At 49.0% G+C, this 24,778-nt stretch overlaps 7 protein-coding genes across 17 annotated transcripts; 2 read left to right on the top strand and 5 right to left on the bottom strand.

The window, feature by feature from the left end:
• Positions 1-621: 621 nt before the first annotated feature.
• Positions 622-2,451, bottom strand: FOIG_03138 (uncharacterized protein; the record flags this gene model as incomplete). The annotated part of the gene is made up of 1 exon (XM_031200818.1): positions 622-2,451. One exon carries the CDS (start codon positions 2,449-2,451, stop codon positions 622-624), a length of 1,830 nt encoding a protein of 609 aa, XP_031070586.1.
• A 470-nt stretch (positions 2,452-2,921) lies between these two features.
• On the bottom strand, positions 2,922-4,598 carry FOIG_03137 (uncharacterized protein; the record flags this gene model as incomplete). Its single annotated transcript, XM_031200817.1, has 3 exons — positions 2,922-2,988; positions 3,042-4,305; positions 4,361-4,598. 3 exons carry the CDS (start codon positions 4,596-4,598, stop codon positions 2,922-2,924), a joined length of 1,569 nt encoding a protein of 522 aa, XP_031070585.1.
• Positions 4,599-6,158: 1,560 nt separating this feature from the next.
• Positions 6,159-9,513, top strand: FOIG_03136 (uncharacterized protein). Of its 5 annotated transcripts, none has more exons than XM_031200812.1 (4): positions 6,159-6,758; positions 6,811-7,812; positions 7,893-9,124; positions 9,180-9,513. In XM_031200812.1, the coding sequence occupies exons 1-3, from the start codon at positions 6,689-6,691 to the stop codon at positions 8,120-8,122; spliced, it is 1,302 nt and encodes a 433-aa protein (XP_031070580.1). In that variant the 5' UTR covers positions 6,159-6,688; the 3' UTR covers positions 8,123-9,124; positions 9,180-9,513. The 5 variants fall into 5 exon arrangements, with proteins under 5 accessions (XP_031070580.1, XP_031070581.1, XP_031070583.1 ...); XM_031200813.1 differs by having other exon boundaries at positions 7,893-9,121; positions 9,180-9,460; XM_031200814.1 differs by lacking the exon at positions 9,180-9,513 and having other exon boundaries at positions 6,341-6,393; positions 6,457-6,758; positions 7,893-9,112.
• On the bottom strand, positions 8,944-11,218 carry FOIG_03135 (uncharacterized protein). The gene is made up of 3 exons (XM_031200811.1): positions 10,572-11,218; positions 9,688-10,506; positions 8,944-9,634 (listed from the first exon to the last, which is right to left on the bottom strand). Exons 1-3 carry the CDS (start codon positions 10,717-10,719, stop codon positions 9,558-9,560), a joined length of 1,044 nt encoding a protein of 347 aa, XP_031070579.1. The 5' UTR covers positions 10,720-11,218; the 3' UTR covers positions 8,944-9,557.
• A 4,347-nt stretch (positions 11,219-15,565) lies between these two features.
• On the bottom strand, positions 15,566-17,146 carry FOIG_03134 (uncharacterized protein). 6 transcript variants are annotated; one of them, XM_031200806.1, is made up of 5 exons: positions 16,814-17,095; positions 16,442-16,736; positions 16,070-16,366; positions 15,895-15,997; positions 15,578-15,826 (listed from the first exon to the last, which is right to left on the bottom strand). In XM_031200806.1, the coding sequence occupies exons 1-5, from the start codon at positions 16,847-16,849 to the stop codon at positions 15,754-15,756; spliced, it is 804 nt and encodes a 267-aa protein (XP_031070574.1). In that variant the 5' UTR covers positions 16,850-17,095; the 3' UTR covers positions 15,578-15,753. The 6 variants fall into 6 exon arrangements, with proteins under 6 accessions (XP_031070573.1, XP_031070574.1, XP_031070577.1 ...); XM_031200805.1 differs by having other exon boundaries at positions 15,566-15,826; positions 16,070-16,736; positions 16,814-17,146; XM_031200809.1 differs by having other exon boundaries at positions 15,895-16,366.
• Positions 17,147-17,285: 139 nt separating this feature from the next.
• FOIG_03132 (uncharacterized protein) lies at positions 17,286-22,025 on the top strand. Of its 2 annotated transcripts, XM_031200802.1 has the most exons (3): positions 17,576-17,622; positions 17,687-17,958; positions 18,046-19,115. In XM_031200802.1, exons 1-3 carry the CDS (start codon positions 17,597-17,599, stop codon positions 18,966-18,968), a joined length of 1,221 nt encoding a protein of 406 aa, XP_031070570.1. In that variant the 5' UTR covers positions 17,576-17,596; the 3' UTR covers positions 18,969-19,115. The 2 variants fall into 2 exon arrangements, with proteins under 2 accessions (XP_031070571.1, XP_031070570.1); XM_031200803.1 differs by having other exon boundaries at positions 17,286-17,958; positions 18,046-22,025.
• Positions 18,955-21,860, bottom strand: FOIG_03133 (uncharacterized protein). Its single transcript, XM_031200804.1, has one exon. It carries the CDS (start codon positions 21,407-21,409, stop codon positions 19,334-19,336), a length of 2,076 nt encoding a protein of 691 aa, XP_031070572.1. The 5' UTR covers positions 21,410-21,860; the 3' UTR covers positions 18,955-19,333.
• Positions 22,026-24,778: the final 2,753 nt, after the last annotated feature.

The raw sequence follows: 24,778 nt of genomic DNA, 5'->3' as shown, positions 1-24,778 counted from the left end.
CCCTCTGCAACCATCTGGAGAGCGGCGCTCATATCTTTTTCAGTAAAAGAAGGCATTCTGAATTGATTGGCGTTAGTTTGAAATTAATTGGAATTAAATTGGTAGAGTTGTGACTGTTTAAAGTATATATAAATTGGGTGGCTGGGTTAAAAGTGAGGTGGCCGGTCTGTGGGGGTGGCCAGTCTTTGGGTGACGGACGTTATTGTGCGAATGGGGAAGAGAAACACGCCAAAGAAACGCGACGCGACGTTGACGGTACGTACCTTGCTCAACAGGTAGCAGGATTGGTTCCATTACCTTAGGTTTGATGGCCCACCAAACACCAAGCGCTTTGACCCACAGAAGCTTGACGATCAGCATGGTTAGTTAGAGCCGCTTACCTCTTAAATCGAACTGCATTATTCAGATTATACGACAAATTTGAGATTTTCGTGAGTTTTGGGCACATAAATCATAAAATGCTTAGATATTGTACATTTCCTCTATGGAGATATTCATAAAAATCTTGACCCATCCATGCAAATAGACTTTATCCAACCTCATTACCTTATAATCTTACATATTCATCCAATTACTCCATTCATTGTACATGATGCATAAAATGAAACAGGATAGCGATGTTTAAATCAGGGCCTGTCCTCTGAACATGCTGTTCTTGACCTCTGCGACAACATCCTTCCTATCGTCGTTACCAACAAGCACAATACCACGACCACGTCGACCCATTCGTCCGGCACGACCAAGTCGGTGGATAAAGTCAATGGTTGTGTGAGGCACATCATATAGAATCACATGACGGACTGCAAGGGTATCGATACCCCTTGAGGCCAAGTCTGTAACGACCAGGACTCTCACGTTGGCCAGTGATCGAGCCTTGGAGGCAATTGACGGTGTTGGGATTCTAAGAGGCGCGGGAGACGTAAAAGTCTCCAGAACCTCGCCGTGGCGCTTCTCAGGTGTATCTCTATGGAGAGCCTCGGCATTGATTCCCTTCTCTCTGAGGTAGTTCGCCAATTCCTCGGTCTTCTCCCGCTCGTTGACGAAAACCATTATGCGGCGAACATCAACTTCGCCCTTTACTGGTCCCTCGTGACCGGCAGACTCGCGGCCGATGGAGTAGATAGCATCGGCACAGGCGAGATCCTTCCTGTTGCGGTAGGGTTCTCTCGAGACGTCAACAACACCTAATTGGACACGTCGGGGGATAGCGTGGAGGTTGGGTGTGGTGATTCGGACCATCTTGGGGTAGTTGGTGGCGAGGAAGTTGTTGAGTTTTCGGGGAATCGTGGCTGAACAGCAGACAAACTGTTTCATGGAGGGCAGCGCTCGCTCCACAATACTGGTGGTGACTGGAGCAAAACTTCGGTCGAAAAGAGAGTCTGCCTCATCGACGATTAGATGAGATACGCGGGAGAGGATGTTGGGATCTGAATCAGCAATCGATGCGAGGAGATGAGGTGTCGAGACGATGACATCAACTCCCCTAGGTCCGTACAGGTTACGCTGAATCTGCTGGGGTTTCAAGTCCGAAGAGAGGAGTTCTGTCTTGAACTTGGCCACGTGTGACAGAGCTTTGGATACCTTTGTGACCTGGTGCGCAAGCTCTGCTGTGGGCACAAGGACGACAACCTTGGGGCGAGCCATGGTAGGATGCGGCTCGTCGAATGGCTTGCCCTTGGAATGGCCCTCTAATTGTCGTTGCTTCTCGAGTTCCCATCGTTCACGGTAGGCCTTTAGCTCAGGGTCCTCTGCTTCGGCAGTCTTGAGAGCATCGATAGCCGGCAACAGATAGGCCAATGTCTTCCCGGAACCAGTCTCTGCCGCTAATAAGAATGACCTCATCTCTTCTGTTGGTCTTTTCAAGTCGTCTGGACTTCTTTGTCCCAGCAAAGCCGGAATCGCTAGTCGCTGCACAGGGGTTGGCTTGATATCTGTCATGCCCTTAAAGAGCTCTTCGTTGACGGCGACTTGAAGGGTGGGGATGAGATCAAAGTTGTCGAATGTTTCGTAGTCGGTCATGCTTTCTTTCATCACTGTTCGCTTTCCGTACGAGACCGTAGCCAGAGCCCTCTGCATCTTGAGCGCCTTTCGGTCGTCTCCGTCTCTTGGTCCTCCTCTCCTGTTTTCCCTCTCTCTTGTCTTTCCTCCATTGCCATCTTTTCCTCCTATCGCTCGATGCGGACCGGCTCTCCGGGCAGGATCAATATTGGCATATTTCTTGTTCATTCCTCCAAAAGGACCTGGGGCTTCACGACGTTGGCGCCGATCATCGCGAGACGGAGGTGGTCGATCAACTCGATCTGAGAGAACCATGCGCGAGGGGCGAGGCTTGAAATGTTGCGAAGCCAGGCGTTGGCTAATGCATGTTTGTAGTGATGAACGTGCAACTGTAGTCGGCCTAGATGAACGAATACAAAGCGAGCAAACCGAGCTCGTTGCTATGCGCTGCATAATTGCCGGGTTTCATACGATGAAACAACTGTGTTGCAGAAATATTCTTGGTGATAATATGATACTGATTGATGGTGGAGTTTTTTTTTTTTTAATTGAAGTCGGGCCTCGGAGTCTTTTTCGCCGATGCAGATGGACACAGTGCGTACCAACCCCTCATGCTCCCTTCAGGTATCTTACCTCATATTACGTGGGTACAATACGAAGACAACATTTAATAAAAGTACGTGATGAATCGTACCAATCGGTTTAGTATTCGCATCGACAAAATAAACATGCTTCCTAGTGGCTCCTAGGACTCGTATAGGTTTCTACCGTCCGTTGTTCACGGCCCTGTTTTGTTATCAATCCTCCTCGGTTCGTACACGTACAGTTGCTGTTTATCCCTGCATCGTCGATGTCCTATCCTTTATTATGAAAACTACCCAATCCAGCCCAAAGCCAGAATCAACGTTAGAAGGTTACTTCTCCTAGTGGTCGGCCGCCTGCCACCACCCTATCCCAATGGCGACAGCGAGGGCTCCCGTTGTAACGATTCTGAGGCATCATTGTTAGAAGCATTCTCTTCGGCATGTCAAGTAGGTACTCACAAAGGCACAACACTGCCACGTGGCGGGGCTCGAGAAGGATCCCCTGAAGCCGCCGTTTTCTTGATTTTATTGTCGATAATTGGATCTGGTGTTGGTTGTGGCTCTTTTGAGGATTGAACTGCTTCGGACTCAGGGATTCCGGACGATTCATTTTGCACAGATTTACCGATCGATGGCGTATCGTTAGATGGGCTGTCGATCGCTTGGGAGATTGCAGCTGGGGTATCTGCAGCCGTGGTGGCGCTGGAGGCCTTATCGTGTTGGGTATTCTGGGCCTCATAACTTTCAACTTGAGATGCTGACTCGCCATTGGTCTTCGTACTGGGTTTTACCTCTGAGGTCTTCATTACGACAGCTTCGTCTTCCTCACTAGGGGGTGACTTCTGCCCGACCGGCTTGCTCTTGGAGTTGGGATTCGGTAGAGATACAACGGCAGGGCCTGCGGATTGCTTGCTCGAAGCAGGTTTGGGCTCCTCTTCGATCGAGCCTAGAGATACTAAGGAACGAGTTCGTCCGAAACTATGAGAAGGTCTGCTGTCTCGTCTCCTAGTAACGGTAGGACTCAAAGACGCGGGTGACAAACACAAGTCATCGTTAGAATCCAGACTAGTCCTTCTAGATGAGATTACACGAGGTGACAGAGGAATGTCCTCGAGATGGGTCTGATCTTCTCCAAGGTGAGTCTGAATGGTCCGAATGGCATCAAGGATCGAGCCGCGATCGGAAGGGAAGGTCTCGAGTGTAGGGTCGTTGACGTCGATGTCGGAAGATTCGTCGTGCTTCGATTTGGCTCTTGAACTTTGACCTGGGCTATTGACTGCGATCGGAGCTGAGTCTGGCTCTTCTCCAAAATCATAAGCACCAAGACACTCGTGTGCAAACAGTGGCATTTTCATTTCTTCAGAGTCCTCCTTCGCATCGCTTCCGAGCGTTTCGTGGGCCAAAAGAGGTGCCTTGAAGGCCTCTGCTTCGTCTTCCTCCTTGGACTCATCGCCCAGAGTTTCATGCGCCAACAATGGTATCTTGTTGTCATCGGTTTCTTCTTCAACATCGTTACCTAGTGACTCGTGTGCAAATAATGGAACCTTGAAATCTTCCGCGTTCTCGGCGACGGATTCTGCTTCTGTAGATGTCGAAGGGAGCTGACTGGCAGGGGGGTTCAAATTGATCGCTGGCGTATCGACGCCGGCTGGTGCGATCTGCTCTTCAGCTGGCTTTTCAGGTGCGCGTATAACATTGTTCTGATTTCCGGAATCATCGGTTGCTTTGGAACAAAATATCAGGGAGCAGCTCGGGATAGGGAATGGCTCTGCACTCACCAGTAGGATAGTTCTCGGCTAGAGCCCAATTGTCATGACCTATGCGGAGCTTGAATTGGTAATCCTGATCAGGTTCTAGCATAACTTCAGACCGAAAAATATGGTCTCCGTTTTGGTCAGTAGTGTATTCCATCTCTTGAAGTTGCCATTGTGGATCAGTGAAGGAGCCTGCAAGAAAGACAGGAGGTAAAGTCCCAGGCTTCTTGTAGGTAACTGTACATGGCGTTTTGGATGACATGGTGGGTTGAGCCGAAAGTACACTGATACAGTAAGTAACTCGCAGCCAAGGCAGAAGCGTGGTCAAAATGCATACGTGAATGAACAGTTAAATGATGAGGCAAAGGCGTAATTAAGGCAAATCGTAGGTTTCTAAAAAGGTTACTGAGTTGGCATCGATGCTCTGATTTCGGAGCGCGCGAGAATCGAACGACGGACAGGGATGGATATTCGTACCTCTGTCGACACAGGGTGATGATCCAGAGATCAATACAGCAGGATCACCACGCATTGACAACAGGTCGAAAAAGCGCGACACGTAAAGAAAATGAGGGAAAATTAGAGGTGAGGTGTAGAATGACGAAAGAAAGAAAGGTTAATGATGGAAGTTGGGTGAAGACATGAGTGAGGAGGAGAACGGGAGGGAGGAGGCGGGATGACGACAGCTGAAGGTCAATGCAACACCAACCTGGAGCTTGAGCTTGATCTTGCGGCCGATCGATGCCTTGGGCTTTGTGAGGAGCAAGGCACCTACTAAGTTGACTGTAGAGGACAAATCTCAAGGACAAGGACAAGAAGACAAGGGAGAGTAACGGAATGAGACGTTGGAGTCTGCCGTTGGGGCCCAAACACGTGAGTTTGCATTGACTTTTTCAGGTCACTCTTAGTTACCTACCTTACCTACCTACACCGAGGATACTTATTAGGTACCCTCTAGAACAAGTGCTGGATAGACGTCATTGAGCTCAAGGGACGAGAGATGAGGGGGCAGAGAACTGTAATTCGTGGTCAGAGAAGCGACTGAATCTGATTCATGTATATAAGAAACTCGTGTATGATCTACCGTAACTAAAAGGCGTTTTGCAATTCATAATCCTACGCCCAAGCCAGTACCAATCTTGGTGTTGAAGGCTACGCCGTAATCCGGGGTTGATCACGATCTGCATTGACGACGGGTCTTTTCTGACCTTGTAGTTATGTACCAATTAGCTTTGGTGACCTGTTTTATAGCCGCCGATCCACGCGCAACGATGCCTCTCCATCTCCTTGGCAATTGGTTACATCGCAGTTGATCTCTTGATCCATCTTGACCCCGTTCCGCTGTATGCCAGCACAAAGATCCCGTTGAGTTCATGCACGTCAATCAACGGGAGCAGGGAAGAAATCAGCAACTACCCGTGGGTTGTGAACACGATGCCCCAGCACTTGTGAGACTACGGCATAGCATGACTGGATATGCACTTGTGGATAGACTACGGTGAACCGTGCGCCCCCGCATTCCAACCGTTTTCAAGCTGTCGAAGCAAGCTATGAGCATGTCTCTGCCTCCTCTCGCTTGTCTGAACCAAATATCAGGCATGTTACAGCCGGCTTCCTCTCCTGTAAATACGTTATTAGCGTTCAGGATTTGAAATCATCAAGCTGGTCTGGACCTCCAGCTCTGAAGAGCTTTTGGTTGCTTGCTTGTCCCAGTATCAGGAGATTCTTAACCGTTAACCCCACTTCCCAGCTCAACCTTGCACCGTCGAAAGCCAATTCAAGAGCAGCAGCCATTTCATTTTAGAGACAAGACAGGCAGTACGATAAGATAGTGTATCTACCTAGGTAATTACCGAGTGTGTGACTAAGGCACTGATATATTCGTTTCTGATTTTCAATCTCTTTATGCATTTCTCAGCTCAAGTCGGTTCACTCCGTTCAGTGGATGAAGCCCAACCACCAACCCCCACCAATTGCCAGGATAACTGCCCACTAACGCAGACACTAAAACCAGCATGGCCCCACCTCCCAGGAGGCTCTTTAGGCGGCTCTTCCCAGTGAGTGGCCCCACCTTTAACCTACGGTAAGTGGATGAAAATTTGAGAAAATACCGTTGCCAGCTTCTGACCTCATCGTTCGCGGCGAAAACACAACCTCTCGCACGCTTACTCACGCAACCGGCGCATTCAAAGAAGCCTTCTCTAAAACCACCGTGGTTTCAGTCGCATAAGAATCACTCAAGCTTATTTCCTCTGCTTGATCGCTCGTACATCTAGACTGCGTCATCAGCGGACTTGCTTGTTTCCTTCCTTCGCGTTTCATCTCGTCGAATCACTCGAAACATATAGCAACATGTCGATTCCACCTCAGCTCATCCGCGTGAAGCGAAAGCGCGACGACGAGTCTCCTGTGACCTTTCTCCGTACGCCTTCTTCTACTGCGCGTTCACTATTGCAGAATCTAACTCGATCCAGAGTTTGACGAAGGCGCAAAACGCCATCGAAGTGATAGCAAATGGGTCTATCAAAGGAGGCACCCCGGCCCTCAGTCCCCGACGATAGAGAACCCATCACCGTCTCTTCGTGATGCCAAGCCAGTCATTCACGTCTCCGGACCGAGCGATGATACACCACCAACAAAGAAGAGGGTCGACCTTGATGATGTCGCCCCTATACCGGACACCAAATTGATCGAAACCTCCAAGGGCACCGAACCACGACGCTTTCACATATCGAGGAAGATGATGATGGCCTCTAATGCGGCACAACCATCAGGTGCTGGTCTAAATAAGCGAGCACGCTACGGACCTGCTGTCTTCGTCGAACGAAGCCGTGCAAAAGCTAGTCAACGAGCCTCTCAGGTTATGAAGACCATTCAGGCATCTATACCAGTACCACAAGCGCAACCAAGTCAAGACATAACGATGTCTTCAGATGCCTCGTCCGAATTGCAGCCTTCAGAGGAGCCACCACAACAGGAGCGACGTCTCAAAAAACCAGCAGCAAGGAGCAGACAGAACTCTCCTCTTCCTGGCCCCAATACACGGTCTCCTCTTCCAACTTCCGTTACGAGTCCTCACAACCAAGATTTATCAAAGATAACTGCTGACATGAACGACTGGGTTATGAAAGAGATTGGGGCCAACCTCCAGGATATGGAACAGGAAAAGCAAAGAGTAGCCAGGTTCAAGCCTAGAGCTCCAGCTAAGAGATATCAGGAGCGTCACCCAGAGGTGGCTACAAGCACATCCGAGCCAAACGATGTCAGCATGAATATGGGTGAGAGTGAGGCAGAGGACGACGACGATTGGATCATCGAGGAATACGTCCGCATCCCTGCACACGCCATGACTGTCGATGTTGCACCGACCGATGTTGGCGTGTTGGTTCTTGATGGAAAGGAGGAGAGCAACCTATTCTACGGCCCTGAGCGTGATGAAGACGAGGACCTTGACGAAGATGACGAGGATGAGAATGGTGAGTCTCTCGGCTAGTCTTGGGCAACACCACCCAGCTTGAAGACTTGAGAATCAAGACTAACAAAGCAAACTTGTTAGCCGAGAACTACTACACGGCTGACTATCCAGAAGACGAGGTAGAGTCAGATGATGAATACGGGCGCCATCCTTATGGCTATCGGAATGGGAATGCATCTGACGACGAAGAGTTTGACAACATGTACTATGACGAAAGCGACAATGACATGGTCCTCGACGGCGGCGGCGACGACGACGCCACCATGGCTCGTATCAGGACCTATATGAGGCACAGCAAAGCCTTTCAATAGAAGCACATAGAGCAAACAAACTAGTCTAAAGATTTTTGAGGCGTTAGACTTTCAGCCCAGCAGCAACAAATCAACATGTCCCATCATGTCAACCACCACAAGCAGATCTCACACGCCCTCGCCGCCAACAAACAACAGACAGTGTAGGATAGTCGCTTTCCCCCCAAACTTCTCTACCTCGCATTCTTATTCTGAGGACCCTTGATTGCGCAAGCCACAACGGTGTACCCCTGAGGCATGACACCTTCATCATTCGTCTCACTCGCCGAACATGCATTTCAAGTAAACCACCAACAATACATGCAAAGATCCCGATCTGGCATGGCCAGTCGTCTTTTGTCGACGGAATAGGCTCGGAGAATCCGTCACACGTTGGAAGTTGTCCATTGTTTGCCCGCGCCAAGGGGGAGGAGGGTATTTGATACTGAAATGCACCAGTATCGGGACAATGACTGGTTTGTGCGCCAGGATTCTATCGCATACCCCACGATGCGTGCAGAGGCATGTTGGTAACGGGGATCTGGCATCTAACCTTGCTCAGAGAAGGGATCTTGCATCTGCACGCCGTCTAGATACACCGTCCTCGAGACACGTGCCATGTCCGAGATGGTATCAGGGCCTTTTAGCCCTGCACTAGCGGCCTGAACTGTTTTACCCCAGGGGGATCTACATGTTTGTCTTCGCTTTATCAAAGCAGATGCGAAATGCCGAATGAATTGACTTAGATTCTTGGCAACCGCTTGTCGGGAAAAGGGGCGGAGGCAGTGGCTTTAAGATCATAAGCTTGCATAACATGACATCTACATCTGAGCTGAAGCTTATTATAGTCAAATGCCAAGTGAATCACAATAGATTTCAGATATAGAAGCTTTTTGCCAAGACATGAAACATACAATACACTTGGCGTGGTATTAGCAGCTGAAGAGTTTTGCATGCCGATTCTACCATAGTAACACCCCTGCTATATCCATTGGTATCATTATTTTGAGGGAATCAATCGTGGTTCGTCTAATAGTACAAACATATGGGAAACACACTAACTCGACATGTCAATCAGCTATCTCTTTTGCCCACCCCCAGTGTTATCCTTCCCCGGTGGTATTTTGCATCATGCTGATACATCATGTCCAAGAGTGGTCTGCAAAACACTCGAGGGCTGGAAAAGCAAGAACACGAAATGAAATGTACGGATATGACAAAGGAGATTTAGTTACATGCTTCAGGGTATGGTAGGAACATGATCGTCGTGTCGTCGGAAATTCGGTCGTTGAAAAGCGTAATATAGAACTCTTTGAGTTCAAACCAAATAGGAAAAGGAAACAATTCGCTTCATCAGTGGCAACGGTGGTCGAGGTCGCTCTGTGTTCATCAGTATCTCCGCCGATTGTTGATTCGGGCCGCAAGCTTGGTCACAGGGAACGGCATGCTTCATTCTTCATAGTTTCAGTCGTCGCTGCTCCTTTCTTCTACGTCTCTCTCGCCTGTCGCGGTATTGCAAAGCTCTTTTAGCAGCTATAAGCAGTGTTAGTTTCATTGTCATGGCTCAATGAGTGATAAATACGTACCCCAGTCTTGGGCCTTGAACTTAGTCTCAGCGTCGACCCACGAATAGTGAATAGCACGTTCGGGGTATCGCTGAGCTATGCCAAGTGGCTCCATGGGTTTGTCCTGGCTATCCCGTTCACGAACCTTGATGCTAACATGCTGAGGTTCAAGGTCATCTTCGTTATCGAAGCAGAGCCAGCCTTCCTGGTCCCAAACAGGTATGCGTTGGTTCATACGGTAATACCACGCTTGGAGACCTTGGATCGTACGCTCGGGAGTAGTGCCGAACCGAGCTGCAAATTCTTGCTTGATGCGCTGCCACTTCATCTTCTTGTCATGCCAGGCGTAGATGATGTAGTCACCTTCCTCAGTTGTGTACTTTTGGTTAATATGCCGACCCTCACCGTCTGGTGGTGGACTTGGATAGCAATGCGTGTTCGATGGTGTTTGAAGGGATGGGCTGCCAGCGCCATAGCCGTAGTAAGTGTCTGGGTTCCGATAGTTTCCCTGCAAAGGTTGCTGTGGATGATCAACTGCAAGCAAGTATTGATTATGGCCGCTGATGGTCCCTCTTCTTGAGATCGGGTAGTTGTTAGGAAGGTCATCAGATTGGAAAGACCAAGATGGCTGAGGTTGTGTAATGGATCTCAGAGGCTCAAGGGCCGTCGGGTTGCGAGAAAGTCCAGGGAGTGGAGATAATGGAGTCCAGGTCTTCACTGGTCCATGTGTTCGAATGAGGGCGTCAACTCCTTCGTCAAATTCTCCTAAACTAGGGAGCTTCACAAAGTTGTTCCCTTGAGATGATACGGCGTCATGTAATCTGGGGAGGCTTGTAAACTCTTAGTGTTGTTAGTCTCGGGTTTCCATGCTGAAGAGCTGAGTCTCTGATAAAACCAGAACTTACCCTCAATCTTGACTCTGGGGCTTCCTGAGGTTGAACATGGCGGGGTTTGGGGTTGAGTCGAGCATTGATAGGTGTGTGTCTGGTTCGGGTCTTCTGCCGAATGTCTCCTAGAGGCCCCCTCCATCTTGAGGAATGGATGAATACTCATTTTGACAGGCGTCTGGCAACTGTCACACAGCAAGCAGACAAGCCGATGTAAATGGTTCTGGTTCTTTGTTTTGATCCAGAGTTGTTTGTTATGATTCAGGTGGAAATGGGTCCCCTCTTGAGGAATTATCAGGGAGGCGTCTGGCGGTAGTTGAAAACTTCGAGGCTGGCCGAGGGCAAAGGCAAGTGGAAACTAGATACGTCTTGGTTTACAGGACCTAAGCAAGGGGCGAAGGGAGAGTAAAGGGACTTTAAGAAAGAAGGGAGAGTTAGAGCCGGGAATATCTACTGAAAATGCGGATACGACTTCAGATATAGACAGCTCAATGGGAGGGGGGCCGACTCTCTTGTATTCGATTCGCGATGTGTTGAAGGTCTTTTTGTCTGTAGGGCCAAGGCACGCTTGATTTCACCCGATGCAAACTCTCTCGCTCTTTTGTCTGGTACCTGAGCGCCGGTAATAAGCCAACATCAAAGGACGAGACGTTATTCAGTGATTGTCTCGACTTATGAAGGGGTCTGTGTGCCACCCCTGTCCGAGGTGATAGACGCTACCAACAGTCGAACTTGGCGTTAGACAAAACGCCTTTCTTTTCTGGGGGACACCCTCTCCAAGACCCTCCCCGCCAAGAGGAGATAAGGTGGAGCGAAGAAGCAAAAGTATCAACCGGGATCCTATCCGTACCTGCCGCAGGGTTATAAAGATAGTTTCGTGCGGATGCGTTGCTGCAACTGAGGGCGCCGCTTCGTCAGAGCAGCCTGTCAGCACGTGCAGAACGCCCGCCCACTAGGATGATCGTCCTGCTTTACCATGCCTTTTACTGCAGGTTGCTTCAACTGCCATCCTTGGTGGAGCAACAAAGCCTGCGTATCGTATGTATGATGCATCCAACCAACCATGGTTTCATAGGCTAACCCGCTTGGCAAACAACTCCTTAGGGTGTACAGTCACCAATACATTCCCCAACTACAAGTTCAGTTCACAGGATTAGCATATGGGCAGTCTTCCGTCAAAAGAAGAGTAAAGAGGAAAAAAGAGCAGTACCTAGATGTCTCTTCCTGTCCAGGGAGACCCGCATCGCGTAGAAGCAAGGGGCGGATAGTTGAGCGGAGTGACCTATCCCTAAAAGAGGCACACACTCTGATCAAATTCGAGCATGGAGTACTACTCCATAGCTGAGGCGAGATGTCCAAGGGGAGACGTACTAGCCAGAATCTATCTTGAATAATCCAATCGCGAAACTTGTCGCTTCCGATAATCAAACAGTCTGTTATGGTTTTTTAAAGATGAACATTTTCTGCACTGTGGACAAGCTAGGCCATGGTCAAGGCACCCTAGCCCATCTGGCTCGCTAGACTGGGGAGTGGCCCATTTAACGCAGCCTCTGAGATCGCGTTAAACCGAATTTGCACTGTCCGGGGCAAGCCCTGTCGTTCAGATCCCAGAAAGATCTCACTTGAGATGTGTTAATGTCATTGGCCGGGGGGTTGCCACTATGTTGGTGCTTCCGATCTAGGCCAATCTGCTGCCACTTTGACTGTAGCCGGCAGCAGGCTTTTCAAGACTAACTTACTGAGAAAAAATTGTTTGCTCAATAACTTAACACAGTGCTGGTTGGCTGTTAAAGCCAGTAGCGTACGCCTCAACCGTTCTGCTGGGACCATAGGCGTGGGTCAACTGTTTTCTGGTCGAGCTGGAGGGGTGTTGTTAAAACGTGACGCCAATAGTTCCGTCGGAGACAACTATGATGAAGGCAGCCCCCGTCTGACCAGGATTGAGTGTCGGCTACCAGCATATATTCTCTTGCACATGGAAGTCAGTGATAGTCTTCTGACTCAGATGGCAACCGGATGTATGTCTATGGACTGCCGCTAATCGCAGCAGGCTCAGCGACTTGGTGGAGGCAAGAACGAGTATCTGGCCATAGCGGGGAAATCAACTCATGAGGTCGGGGGGCAGCGGGAGCTTTTGTGAGAAACAGGGCCAATGAGAGAAAGCTTCCGCTGCTATTCGTACAGGAAGAATAAGGTGCTAGGCATTCTGCACCGTTGGCCATCCAGAAACTTACATGCTGCGGGCGAGATGAAAGGGTAAAAGGGTGCAGAGGAGGCGTCCGAGTCTGATTACAAGCAGCGGTGTACATCCATTGAGTACATTTTCTAAAGAAAAAAAGAAGCAAAACTTAGAAAGCCACAAAGTCTGCAGGGTATCCTGTCATATTTGACGTGTATCTTGTGTGGGAGCACTTGCTCCGCTTGGGTGCAGTCGACTCATTACCAGCGGACTACGCAGGCAACGCAGGTCCAATCTGAGCTTCAAAGTCATTTCCTAGGAAGATATGCGACGACTATTTCCTGTGTGTCTTGTATTGGCGATGACGATGCAGGATTATCTCGCGGGCTGGCGGCGCGAGGGCGCGACCGTAGCGTTGAGGAAGCAAGCCTGGAAGAGAGGACCCATTGTTGACAGATCCGGTCAATGAATCTTAGTTACTCTTTGAAGCACTGTTGGTTGTTGCTGGTCATCATTGTTGATCTTGATTGTGGCGATAGAATATACGCTGGTGATCGCTATTCGGATCCCATAGACATGTACTGTTTTCTCACTTTTCAAAAGTTGATAGATGATCTATCTGTTATATCAAATATCATTTCTTCATTATATCCGAATCGGATACTTGCAGATGGCGGCATATTCAGATCGATAGCTTCCCATCAGGTCGGGCTGAACTCAGTATAGGCGCGCAATAGCGTCTGAGGCGCCGTCATGCTACTGTGATAACCCCCAGCAAGTCTGCAATACCATGCAGGCGTTCGTCATCGGCTCCTCATTAAGACGAGATGCTTAAGGAGATGTGCTGTGTAACCAACAGATGACGGATTTGCTTTTTTGCTGCTAATGCCTTGGCCAACACAGCGAATGGGTGTTGCGCACTGGGTGGCCAGCCACACCTCTCCAATCCCAATACGGCAAACGTTGCAGAAAGATTCTCGTTGCTTTGGGGCGGTGTCGAGATTTTGTTGCAGTTGCGAGCTGAGGAAAGTGAGAGATGACAGATGAGCAACAAGGATGATGAGAGTATGAGGTTGACGAGAAATATCGGTCAACTCGCCAAGACAAGATGGACTTTGTTTCAGCTGAAACCTAAGGCATCCCCCTCGTGGGCAGTCGTGGCTTCCATTCCTTCCATTCAGTCAGGTGAAGTTGACTTGAGCCTCATTACCTTATGGAAAGCACTTGCCTTGAGGTGTGTTGAGTCTAAAGATCAAGCACATGACCCAAGCGCCTAGCGTTTGTCGCGCTACCAACATAACGTCAATCTTGAATACTAGGTACTAAGGTAGCCTAAGATATCTGCCTCTCGGCCGTTAGATTAACGAGGTCCTTAAACGTCTCATCTTCTATAAGATCCACAAGCTCGAGGCGATCGGACGCCACGAAATCTATCATGAAAATATCCTGATTTAATAATTAAACCGATCAGTTGAATTATGTATCATCTTTCCTCTTTTCTCCTCAAGGCCCACCTCCACTCTCTCCACCTTTACATCTTTATTGTCTGTCAATTGGGTAGAGTAGCAGGTAGGTCTGGGTAACCTGTGTGGGTTTTTCTCATCGAATAGTCGACCATGCGCTGAGAGATTTTTTTATATATATATATATATATTTTTAGAGACAAGACAAGCTCATTCTGATCATTCATTTGATTCATGTTCCGGGTCTATCTCCTGACTCCTGACTCCTAACCACCTGAGTCCCTCACTATGTTACACTATCATGTGGAGGATATCTGCATTTATTATTGGGTACATCTGCAACGCCGTCTCACGGATCTTATACCCGAGCTTCTCACCAGCCTCCTTGCTTGCCCTGTGTAAGATGGAGAAAATCTCACAACATGCAAGGCATGTCATTGCTGTGAACCTCCTAATAAAACATGCATCGCACATATCGTTGCTTCGTGTTTCCGGACTGGAGCCTTCGCCAGTCTTCCTCTAGTCTATCCTTGCTCTTCTCCACAAGTTCGCATGTGAGCGATACACGGATGACACGGGCCGTTGAATATTTACATTACAATTCGTCAACAACGGCTTCCTATTTGTCAAAGGGATCTTGTTAGTTGTTTATAGTCAAAACGCTAATCAAGATGATATCAGCTGAGGATCAGTGTTCCTAGCTCCATTCTTGAAAGGAACAATCGTTCGGATGATGATCCTTGTACTGCTGATACGTAGCCTAATCGCCAGCCTGTCTATTCTCCAGTGACGCAACTTATTACCCAACATGTTCGTCTCCGAAGATGGCTAACCTAACGGCTCAGCAGAGCTAGGGTCGGATGTTCCGTTATGGGTGCATAGTCACCTTTATTTTCGGTCTGGCCCGCATCTTGATGGCTATGTTCAGATTTTTCTTGACCTCAATGTAAGGGGACTTTACGGTTGACTCAACTTTGATTGACTCGTTGATTTTTTAGTTGCCGACTTGTCGTCACCGAGTCATAAAGCACTGAACAGTCTTTTGTGTCGCTGCAACGGAACCCAAAGTATCTAGCCACAGGGAAACCCCCGTTATGCTGTTACACAATCCAAGCCCAGTTGGCTACTGCACGCAGATGCGATGCAGGCACGTTGAACTTAGTGCCAGGGGTTCAAACGTTGAAGAAGCCTTGTAGGCTTGTTCATATGCATCCTCGACGGGAATACAACCAACACAATTCAAACTGAACACGTGCTGTTGCAGCGGGCATGTTCTGGTTATTGCTTATTTCCAAGGGTGTATTCGGTAGAAATCAACTCTTTGGGTTTAGCACTGGGACCCTGACTTTGTATGATACGAGCAGTTGAAGCGGTTCAAGTAATGTCACAAAATATGTTTTTTATTCTTCGGCAAGATTGTGATATTCAGAGTTTTATAGCTGGTATATTGTTGTAACTGTAACCTCGGGACATATCTGCCATCTGCCGGTTCAAGACCCGAAGTTATAGAGCTCTCATTACCTGAACATATAGTGATACGCTCCTCCTATGAGCGGCACTATAATTTGGACTCAATATCAACTTGCGACATCGAGCCGGTTCCCGGAAACGATTCATCGCCAGAAAATTTCCTGCGTTTTGGGTCAGCCTATAACTAATTCGGTATTTGTCGCGAGAATGGAGGGTATTGTTAACGCACCAGCCTCGTTCCTCTCCAGAAGTCAAGAAACCACAATCGCTATCGATTTCGCACTGCCACTCCCCTACTGGACTGAGGTCGCTTGTAGGTGGGTGAGATTTGTCTGTGTTTATGTGTTTGTCAATATCCCGCCGCCGGTGTTGGTCACTTGATATCCACTACCGAACAAACTTACTAGGGCCCAACATCGGAGTTCTCTTCAGGCCTGGGCCTCGCCGGCGGTACGTGCTCAGTCCACACGTAAAGGCGTGGAAATCTTCTTCCTCGACAGCTTTGGGAATACGTCCTGTAAGGATACGGCCCAGTGTTATGACGACCGCAGCATGGGTGCATAACACCACAGCACGGTGTCCTTCTGCGTCACAGCGCTCGATGATGGCTCGTACAGCTGCTGCAACTCGCCCATATAGGTCATTGATCGTTTCGCCTTTTCTAGAGGGCGTTATCGCAGACGCATAGTTCTCATCGAATGCTGGAAATAGCTCCTTGAGTCGCTTGGAAGAGGCGGGGGTTGGATGGTCGAAAGGTGCTGCCCCAAAGAACTCACCTATGCCATGTTCTGGGCGTATTGTGGCCGCCGCAGAGCCTCGAATACCTGGTTGGTCTTTGAGTTGCTGTTGTTTGAGTTCAATGAATGGTGTTATCGTTTGCAGACATCGATAATACGGGCTTGAGTATACGGCGTCGATGGGAGGTTCCAGGGTCATGAGATGTTTACCCATCTCTTTTGATTGTGAGACCCCATGAGACGTCAAGGCTGGGTCCGCGGGGATGCCTGTTGGCGATCGTATGAATCCGGTGTACACACCAGTGAGAGGATCGACACTCCATCCAGAACGGAACTATACTCGGGGCCAATTTATCAATACCAGGACAAAGAAATCTATGGCCGGGACAGTCGAGGCTGATGGGAACTTACTCCGTGACGAGTGACGTATATGACCTCAAGTGGCATTTTACTCGTTTATACCTTTCCTATATTATTTGATGTAGTGGGTAGTGTTGGGCGTCGTTGTGAGTCCTCAGTCACGAAGTTGTGAAGCTCGAACTATGGATGATGACCTCGGGACCTCGGCGCTCGGTAGGCCACATGCCCGGCCCCACATTCCCGTTCAGCCATCCAAGACCGGCCGGCCGAGAGGTCGGAGCCGTTGACACCACGGAGCAACCAGTTCTCGATGGGATGAGAGCCTGTGATGGTAGGAACGGGAAAATTTATAATAAGCCGTCCAAAAGTCCACATGTCGGAGAGTTTGAATCCGATTCTTCAGCGATTTAGAGGGGACGATCAGTTTAGCGTCAGGCTAATATGCTGCCACCCGCTGCATTTCGTCCGGCCCAATCCCGGAGCAAACCATTGACCATTGCTCGCTTCCAATGACGCATAGATGTATGATAATATCTATTTGTTGAAGAATTCCCGATATTCTTGCCGGTCGAACCTACGGACGTCTTTAGCCAGGAGAAGGATACGATTGGTGGGCTAGCTCCGTCAAACTGTCGACGAACTATTGACCAAGAAGAGATTAGGCAAGGGTCGGTTGTGACTGAACTTGACGACAGTATTTGTCAAATGTAGCGAAAGAGTTTTTACCCCAGTCAGTTTGGATATCAACACACCCATAGGTCTGTATGGGGGACAGGCAGCAGTACACAATCACCATGCAATCCACAGTTGATGGCCAGAAACTGCCTCGAAGAAATGTTTGGATCAAGAAAATGTATAGGGTAAGTCAGCTGGCAACAATAATATTGTACTAGTGAGGGCCGAGTGGCTCACGTCAGCCATAAGCCATACCAGTGGCTTACAAGAATCCTCGCGATGCCTTCACTTCACTTCACTCGAGGTGATCAACTCTTTCAATAGTATTTTGCAATCAACAGTTTCGTACGATATATTTTTAAATCAGAAAAAGATGGGACGAGAACGTCCCGGCACCTCTCAGCGCTCAACGAATGCCAGTCAATCTAGTCAAAAGGAGCCTTCAGCCATCAAGAAGAAGGTCATCCGCCGTGATCCCGAGAAGAGGCGCCTACAGAACCGCTTAGCTCAGCAGACATACAGTGAGTTAACTCAGCATGGGAACCAAAATCTCTTTATATAAGCCGCTTGGGTACTTTGCTGCTGGTGGCTGACATGATCCATTTCAGGGGAAAAGCAGCGGAAGCGCATACAGGAGCTAGAGCGCCGAGCAGCCGAGCAGGGAGCTGCATTACAGGAAAACAGTGACAGGTCCCTCATTCACGGGGAGAATCCCGCAGGAGGGCTTACTTCAGCACCTGTCAGTGGAACTCCCATAGACGCTGAAACTATCAATCCTTCATACCCCCATCCTGATCCTGGAAACTCGATATCACAGTCGACGACGGATATAGGGACGTGGAGTGCCAGCCTCATCTTCGAAGACTTTGACCAATGGATTTCTGAAAACCCCATATACGATGAGTACACAGCACCAGTGCTGTTCTTCAACTGTGGTTGTCCTACACTTCACATTCCCAACCATTCCAGAGAAGTCCTTCTCCCTGTTATCCCAGATCCATACAAAAACAATCTCCAGATCGACATCATATGCATTATCAGCGCTATGCTCGAGAATTGTCTCTCACTTGGGATAACAAGATCGATGTACTGTTCTGACGATGCCATTTCACCCTTCTACAGGGCACACGCGGATTCGGATCCTAATCCTGAAGCTATCATCACATCTGTCCAGCGTGGATCCCGCACCCTGCATTTCGATCTCCGCCCTACACGAAAGCAGGTTGTTGTTAATCACCATCCGTTTATCGATGTGATTCCCTTCAAGGATATCAGGGACAACATCATCGAGAAGATGAATGACATGGATGAGGATGAGTTCTTCCATGATTCACTTAATCACTTGACTTGTTGGGGAGGCATTGCAGGCGCACATACTGGAACCCCCTGGGACTCAAGAAGTTGGGAGGCAACGGAAGAGTTCATACTCAAGTGGTCGGACATTGTAGGGGGTGACGAAGGCGAATTGGCGAGGAACTCACGGTGGTGGAGATCACATCGCGGCGAACGGATAGTGACTGAAATATTCTAACCTCGACGTGAGATTCCAAAAAGCGTACCAAGGTTTCTGTAGATGTTGGTTTCGAATCTACGTTCAATGTATTTGACTGTCTATACAGATATGCACAACGTCGTTCAATATGCTCAATGCGCTGAAATGCACACCACTATCATGGCATAAGGACTGCCATGAAAAAGAGAACGCCGTGATCTACCATAACGCCGTTAACAACAAGAAGGCGAGCAGCCCCCGCCAAATAAACATCTACCCATTTAACCAAACCCCAAGACGCCCCGAGAAAAGGAAGAAGAAAAAAGTCCCAGCATATTCGTATACCATTCTGCTGTATATTGGCGTGCATTCGCTTAATGTACCGTGTGTATCGTATTCAGGGCCTACATGACAGCGCACGAGCCCAGGGTGCGTGCCCTCCGACGGCCGGTAGGACCAAAACCACCATCCTCTTCGTCTAAATGGAGGGCCTGGGCTTCTCTGGCTCGACGCCTGCGTCTTCGGTAGCCTGCACCTGTCATGCCTGCTTCTTCTGTGGCTTGCATGTAGTCTGCCCATTTCCTCTCCAGGCGACCAGCGGACGCAAGATCACCACGCAGAACTCGCTTCTGATGCTCATCGACGGTCATCTGAAAGCCATAGAAGCACTTAAGCCCGATCATCTCGGTTGGGTAGCTCACTCGGCCAGGTTGGCCTGATACAGCCTTGACTTGTGTGTTGCGAAAGAGCACCTCACGGACACCTGTCCAGGTCACGTTTTGACAATCGTAGACGACCATTTGGAGGGTCAGTTTCGGTCGTGTTCCCGTTTCGATAGATCGTTGAGAGCGTTTCATGACCATTGCGGCTGCTTCGGCGAGGACGAGGTCACTGACTCGAGTGTTGTCAAGGTCGACGTTCTGAAGGTTCGTGCATGTTTGCATAACCGGAATCATCCCAGTGTCGCCCAAGTTTTCGCAGTAGCTAAGAGAGAGATGCTCTATCGAAGATGCACAAGGAGCTTTGGCGAGATGCTCTGATAGGATCGAGTTCGTGAGGTTTTCGAGGTCCTCGAGTTCGAGGTGTGTCAACCGAGGGGTGGAAGCGAGAATGGACTCGAGAGCGTCGTCATTCAACAACTTACAGCCTGAGAGTTGCAGACCCTCAAGATCAGGGACAAGATGGCCGATCGCCTTCACGCCTGCATCTGTTAGTCGGACACAGCGGCTCAGGTCGAGGTGACGAAGCTTGCGGGCTGGCACAATGGGTCGTTCAGAGAGGATATCGATTTCAGGCTCAACACCATGCATCATAATCTGGAGGGCTTCGTCGTTGAGTTCGGCGCATCCGCTCAGAACCAACCTCTCCAAGTTATTTGTCTTGAAAATAGCCTCGGCAGTCGCAACATTGTCGAATCCTCCAACTTCACCGGCCCGAAGATCCCTCAATCTCGGGCAAGCCTCTACGACTGCCTTGATACCTCGAGCATCTACCCTGCCGCACCAGGAAATATTGATGGTCTCGAGCTGAGGGCAGGACTCGGCAATGATCTTGCAGGATGTGTTTGAGACCGCAGTCAGCCCTGTGAGATTGAGGCTAACAAGCTTCTCGTTGTTACGTAGCAAGCTATGCAGCGTGCTCTTTTGGAAATTTTGGCAACCTTCCAGGGTTGCGTTCATGAGGTTCTTGCATGCCTTTACAATGACCTCGGTGCGCTTGTAGTGCTCGACCTGCACGCAACCTCGCAGGTTGAGATTCTTGATGAAAGGACCAGCCGCAACAATAATCCTGGCGAGTGATTCGGCTGGAATCTCGCGATAGAATTCCGAAGCGTCAAGGGAAGTCCACAGCTGACCATCAAAGCAGGCCTTGTAAAAGGCCTTGGATACTCGAGATGCCTGCACGAGTTCTCTTGGCTGGAAGAAAGAAAAGATGTGAATCTGAAGCTCACTGGGCATCTTGTCCCAGAAACGGAATGGTTGCTTCTGAATAGGTTTTACACCAGGTCGGGTTCGAATCTGTACGTCCTGCTTAGACCGAAACTCTGATGGGAGAGGGGCGGTCCCAGGAGTGGTAACCGGAGTCGCATTTTCGACCTTACGAATGGCCAAATAACCATCAGGAGTGTCGAATGGAAACTCCCCTGAAGATTGGGGGGTTGAGCTCAAAGCGCTGGGTAGACCAAGAGGCGAGGGCTGTGGGGTCGATGAACGGGCGCTGTAGGGGGTCTGAGGCGGTCCAGTGGCCGCAAGACTAACACACGAGAGAGTGCTTCGAGTGCTATAAGGACTCCCACGGCTTCCAACCGATCTGGAGCGACGCAGACCACTCAATGAAGGCGTTGAAGATATTCGCTGGATTCGCTGGATCAGACGGTGTCGGCTCTTGCCCTTGACCGGCATGTCCGGCGCTGGCGGAGTGGATACGCCCTCTGGGCCCGGGCTCGGAGCGCCGGACGATGTTATCTCGTGGACCTCCATGACTAGAAATTCCAATTGTGTTCGAGGCGTGCTTGTATGTTCTTTGTACTGTATAGAGCGCGAAACGTCTAGTATCACAGCTGCCGTATGAAAGAGACAGACGGGATAACGCCTGCTGCTAACAATTGAAGATAATTGTCTGATTGAAGTCGGTCGATAGTGGGGGCGGCTTGGAGCCTTGCTCGCTGGTCGCTTACAGCAAATGCAGGATCCTTTATTTCATCGCTGGCGGAGGAAGGATGTATATCGATATGAGCCGGGAGTAAAACTGATGGACGAAAGGAGGAATGGTGAAATAGAAAAGAAGCAAGTGTCAAAAAAAAAGTCGCGAAGAAGGATGGAAGAAGAATATAGAATAAGCAGGGTCCAGTGTTCTGCTGGGAAACCGAGGGGATCAGCAGACGAACGGGGGACTCGGGAGAGGGTGGTGGGGGTGGTCAGCGGGGCCGTTTCGTCGTACTGGGCTTTTACTTGAAGCGAGGAAGTTTCCAATAGAATCGAGTCTCGTTTTCTAGTTGAAGTTGGAGAACAGGGCACATGCCCGTGAGGAGATGAACATGACCGTGGGTGTGAGGTGATCACCAGAGAAGAGGGAAAAGGAAAGGAAAGGGTTGAGAGAGGAGGGGATGGGAACACAAAATAAAAAAAGAAAGTAATAAAGGCACGTTGTAGGCAGTTGAGGCTTTTGTCCAAAGATGGATGCTCTAGAACATTACCCATCAATTCAATAGTAACATCCACATACTGTCTAGATCCCATAGAGTTTTGGAGTGCCAACCCTACCCAACCTCTACAGTCCATACACTCAGTACCTTACAGTACAGTACACGACACTAGGTGCAGTTGGTCGGTTGAGGACCCTTCGTTCCCAGGCTCTGGGCTATGCCACGCTAAAGCCCCCCACTATTTTCTTCTTATCGTGCGGGCTGCGGCGGGGTGATCGGCTTTACGCGACTCTTTCTGGTGGCCCGGATGGCGAAATGCTGGGCGCCGTGTCTTGTATCGATGTGGTAGTCAACGTTGTAGCCCTTAGGCGAATCCTGGTTGGAATGAGACTTTGAGACTACATCGCGGGCAAACACGAAGCTACTAAGAGCAAAAGCAAAAGGAGCCAAGTCCTCTTGCGCAGTATGTACTAAACAAGCCCGGATTCTGAGTGCCAGAGACCCAACGGGACGGTGATCCGGAACACAAGCCAATCACTACCACTACACACTCTTCTTTTCCTTGTCGCTTTCTTCAGGGGCTTTTTGAGGGTCTTCTTGGTGTGCAGCTCTCCCCACCCTCTCGCCCATCCTTTATGCATCTCACCCAAGCCAAACCAAACCCGGGGATGAGAAACAAGTCAGTTTCTCTCGTGTGTCCGCGTGGCACATTTTATCTCTCATTTCGATGTTTCTTCAAAATAGCACTGAGACCCATTGATTTCTCATGATAAGACTTCGAGGGTGGCTCTGATATGATTGACTATCACACCAGTCATAACCTTGGGATGAACTGTTCAACCAGGTGTGAACTTGATCAACTATACAAAAGACCATCATTACTTCAAAGGGTTACCCGCCGTTTCTCACCACATACATACAGACCCAGGGACCTTGCCTCTGACTACTGCACGTCGAATCCACGATGCCAAAACGTCCCTGACTCAAGGGTCCAGCCTCTTTTAGCTGACTGCTTGCCCCGGACCAACCATGAGGAGACAACTTTCTCCGCATGTCCCTAGGTTGGTTCTGGAAGGCGGTCAGAACAAATGGATGGCAACTGAGGGAATATTTGCAGGTAGGTAGGCAGTCTCAACAAAATAGATTAGCCTGTGCATTTTTCCAACAGTTCTACATCTTGCTCGTCTAGACTATGGATTCAACGTCTCCGTCTTGTTTCCTTCCTCTTTCTGCTTCGTCCGTAAGCAACAGACGGGTATTGATCACGAAAGCCTGGGGAAGACCCCACTAGAAAGGAAGAGTGCCCCTCATCTTCCAAGACTTCTTACAGCTGACCCCGCGCTATTCGGGCTGTTATCGCCCAATTTCTTATCGGTGCGATTTGGAGGCATCACGTTGAGAATTACTCTACCTTAGGATGGATGTCTCGTCACAATATACTTTGGTACCTTATTCTAAACCAGGGTTACTGCGGTTGTGTCAAGATGCACAGTATCTTAGATCGTCCATGTGCCTCTTGGTAGGGCTGGCAGGATACCATTGAGGTCACCGGGCATCATTTCTGCCCTTCTCGTGTGGAAAGATAACACTACGGTGATCATCTGTCGTCGTGATAGGATATCGAGGTCGTCTATCAAAGACATTCTAATCGATGCAATGTTCTTCATGCGCGCTGTCTTGTCAGTTAGTGTCGCGTGGTTGCAGCCCCCGGTATTTTGTGTGCTGTATAAGACATGACTGTTGGCCTGACCTCTTGAGCTGATCGTCTGACTCGGTCATACTTGAAAATGCCGATAGTGTATGCAAGTCAAGTTGTTCTAACGACGGCCAACACTTGCAGCGAGACATAGAAACAACCCTTTTCCTGGTGAATCAGATTACCTCGTATTATCGAAACCATATATTACCCAGTAACGCTGAAATAGTTCCACCCATTTTACATCGCAATCAATCCAAGCAGCCCGCAATTCGCACAAAGCATCGGATAGGTAATAAGCTTAAGTTTGGCACCCTGGCCGTTGTGAACTCTGTACAAAGAAACATACAACCTTTTCTCTCCATCATACATTTGTCTAGGTGGAGCAGACGTCGTGAACCCAATTCTGTTCAAGAGGCTCACAGATGCTTGGCAAGATGGTATTCAGACAAGTTCATTGGCGGGAAACATCTCACCTCCCTATAAGTTCCTCTCCACGTGGGCATCAAAACCAAAGGGGAACCTAAGGTTTTGGGTTTACTTCTACATGAGTTGTTAATTTTGTTTTGTTTGCTACTCCCCTCTGCCACTTAACCGTGGTGTGACTTTTGTGACAAGAAAAACTTGGAGAAAACTCCTTGATCGATGCATAAATCAAGAGGTATATTCGCTCTCTTATAGCAAACCTACCAACAACAGCTATCAATCAGCATGTGAATTAAAGTTTGTGAAAGTATGGAATCTTGGTTTTCAGTCACTATGGGTAACAAGGGGTAGATTCTTGGTTATAAGGTACCGGTCCCTTGATTCAAATGCCTCTTCCATTGAATTTAGCCCTTGGTGCGTAGCAGAGTAGAAGTCTGTGAAAATCTTTTTTTCCACGTCTCGATTCTTTCTTCATGTGCCTCAGTTGCAAAACCTTTTACCAGGAGTAACTATGGATGATGACTTCAGTGAGAGATTGAAGATTTGTATCCGATGGGAACAAACCTGCAAGATTGTGGCGAA

The sequence above is a fragment of the Fusarium odoratissimum genome (assembly GCF_000260195.1).
Source record: "Fusarium odoratissimum NRRL 54006 unplaced genomic scaffold supercont1.3, whole genome shotgun sequence".
Taxonomy (NCBI): domain Eukaryota; kingdom Fungi; phylum Ascomycota; class Sordariomycetes; order Hypocreales; family Nectriaceae; genus Fusarium; species Fusarium odoratissimum.
The sequence above is the reverse complement of the archived record's forward strand: the minus strand, read 5'-3'. Positions and strand labels throughout refer to the sequence as shown.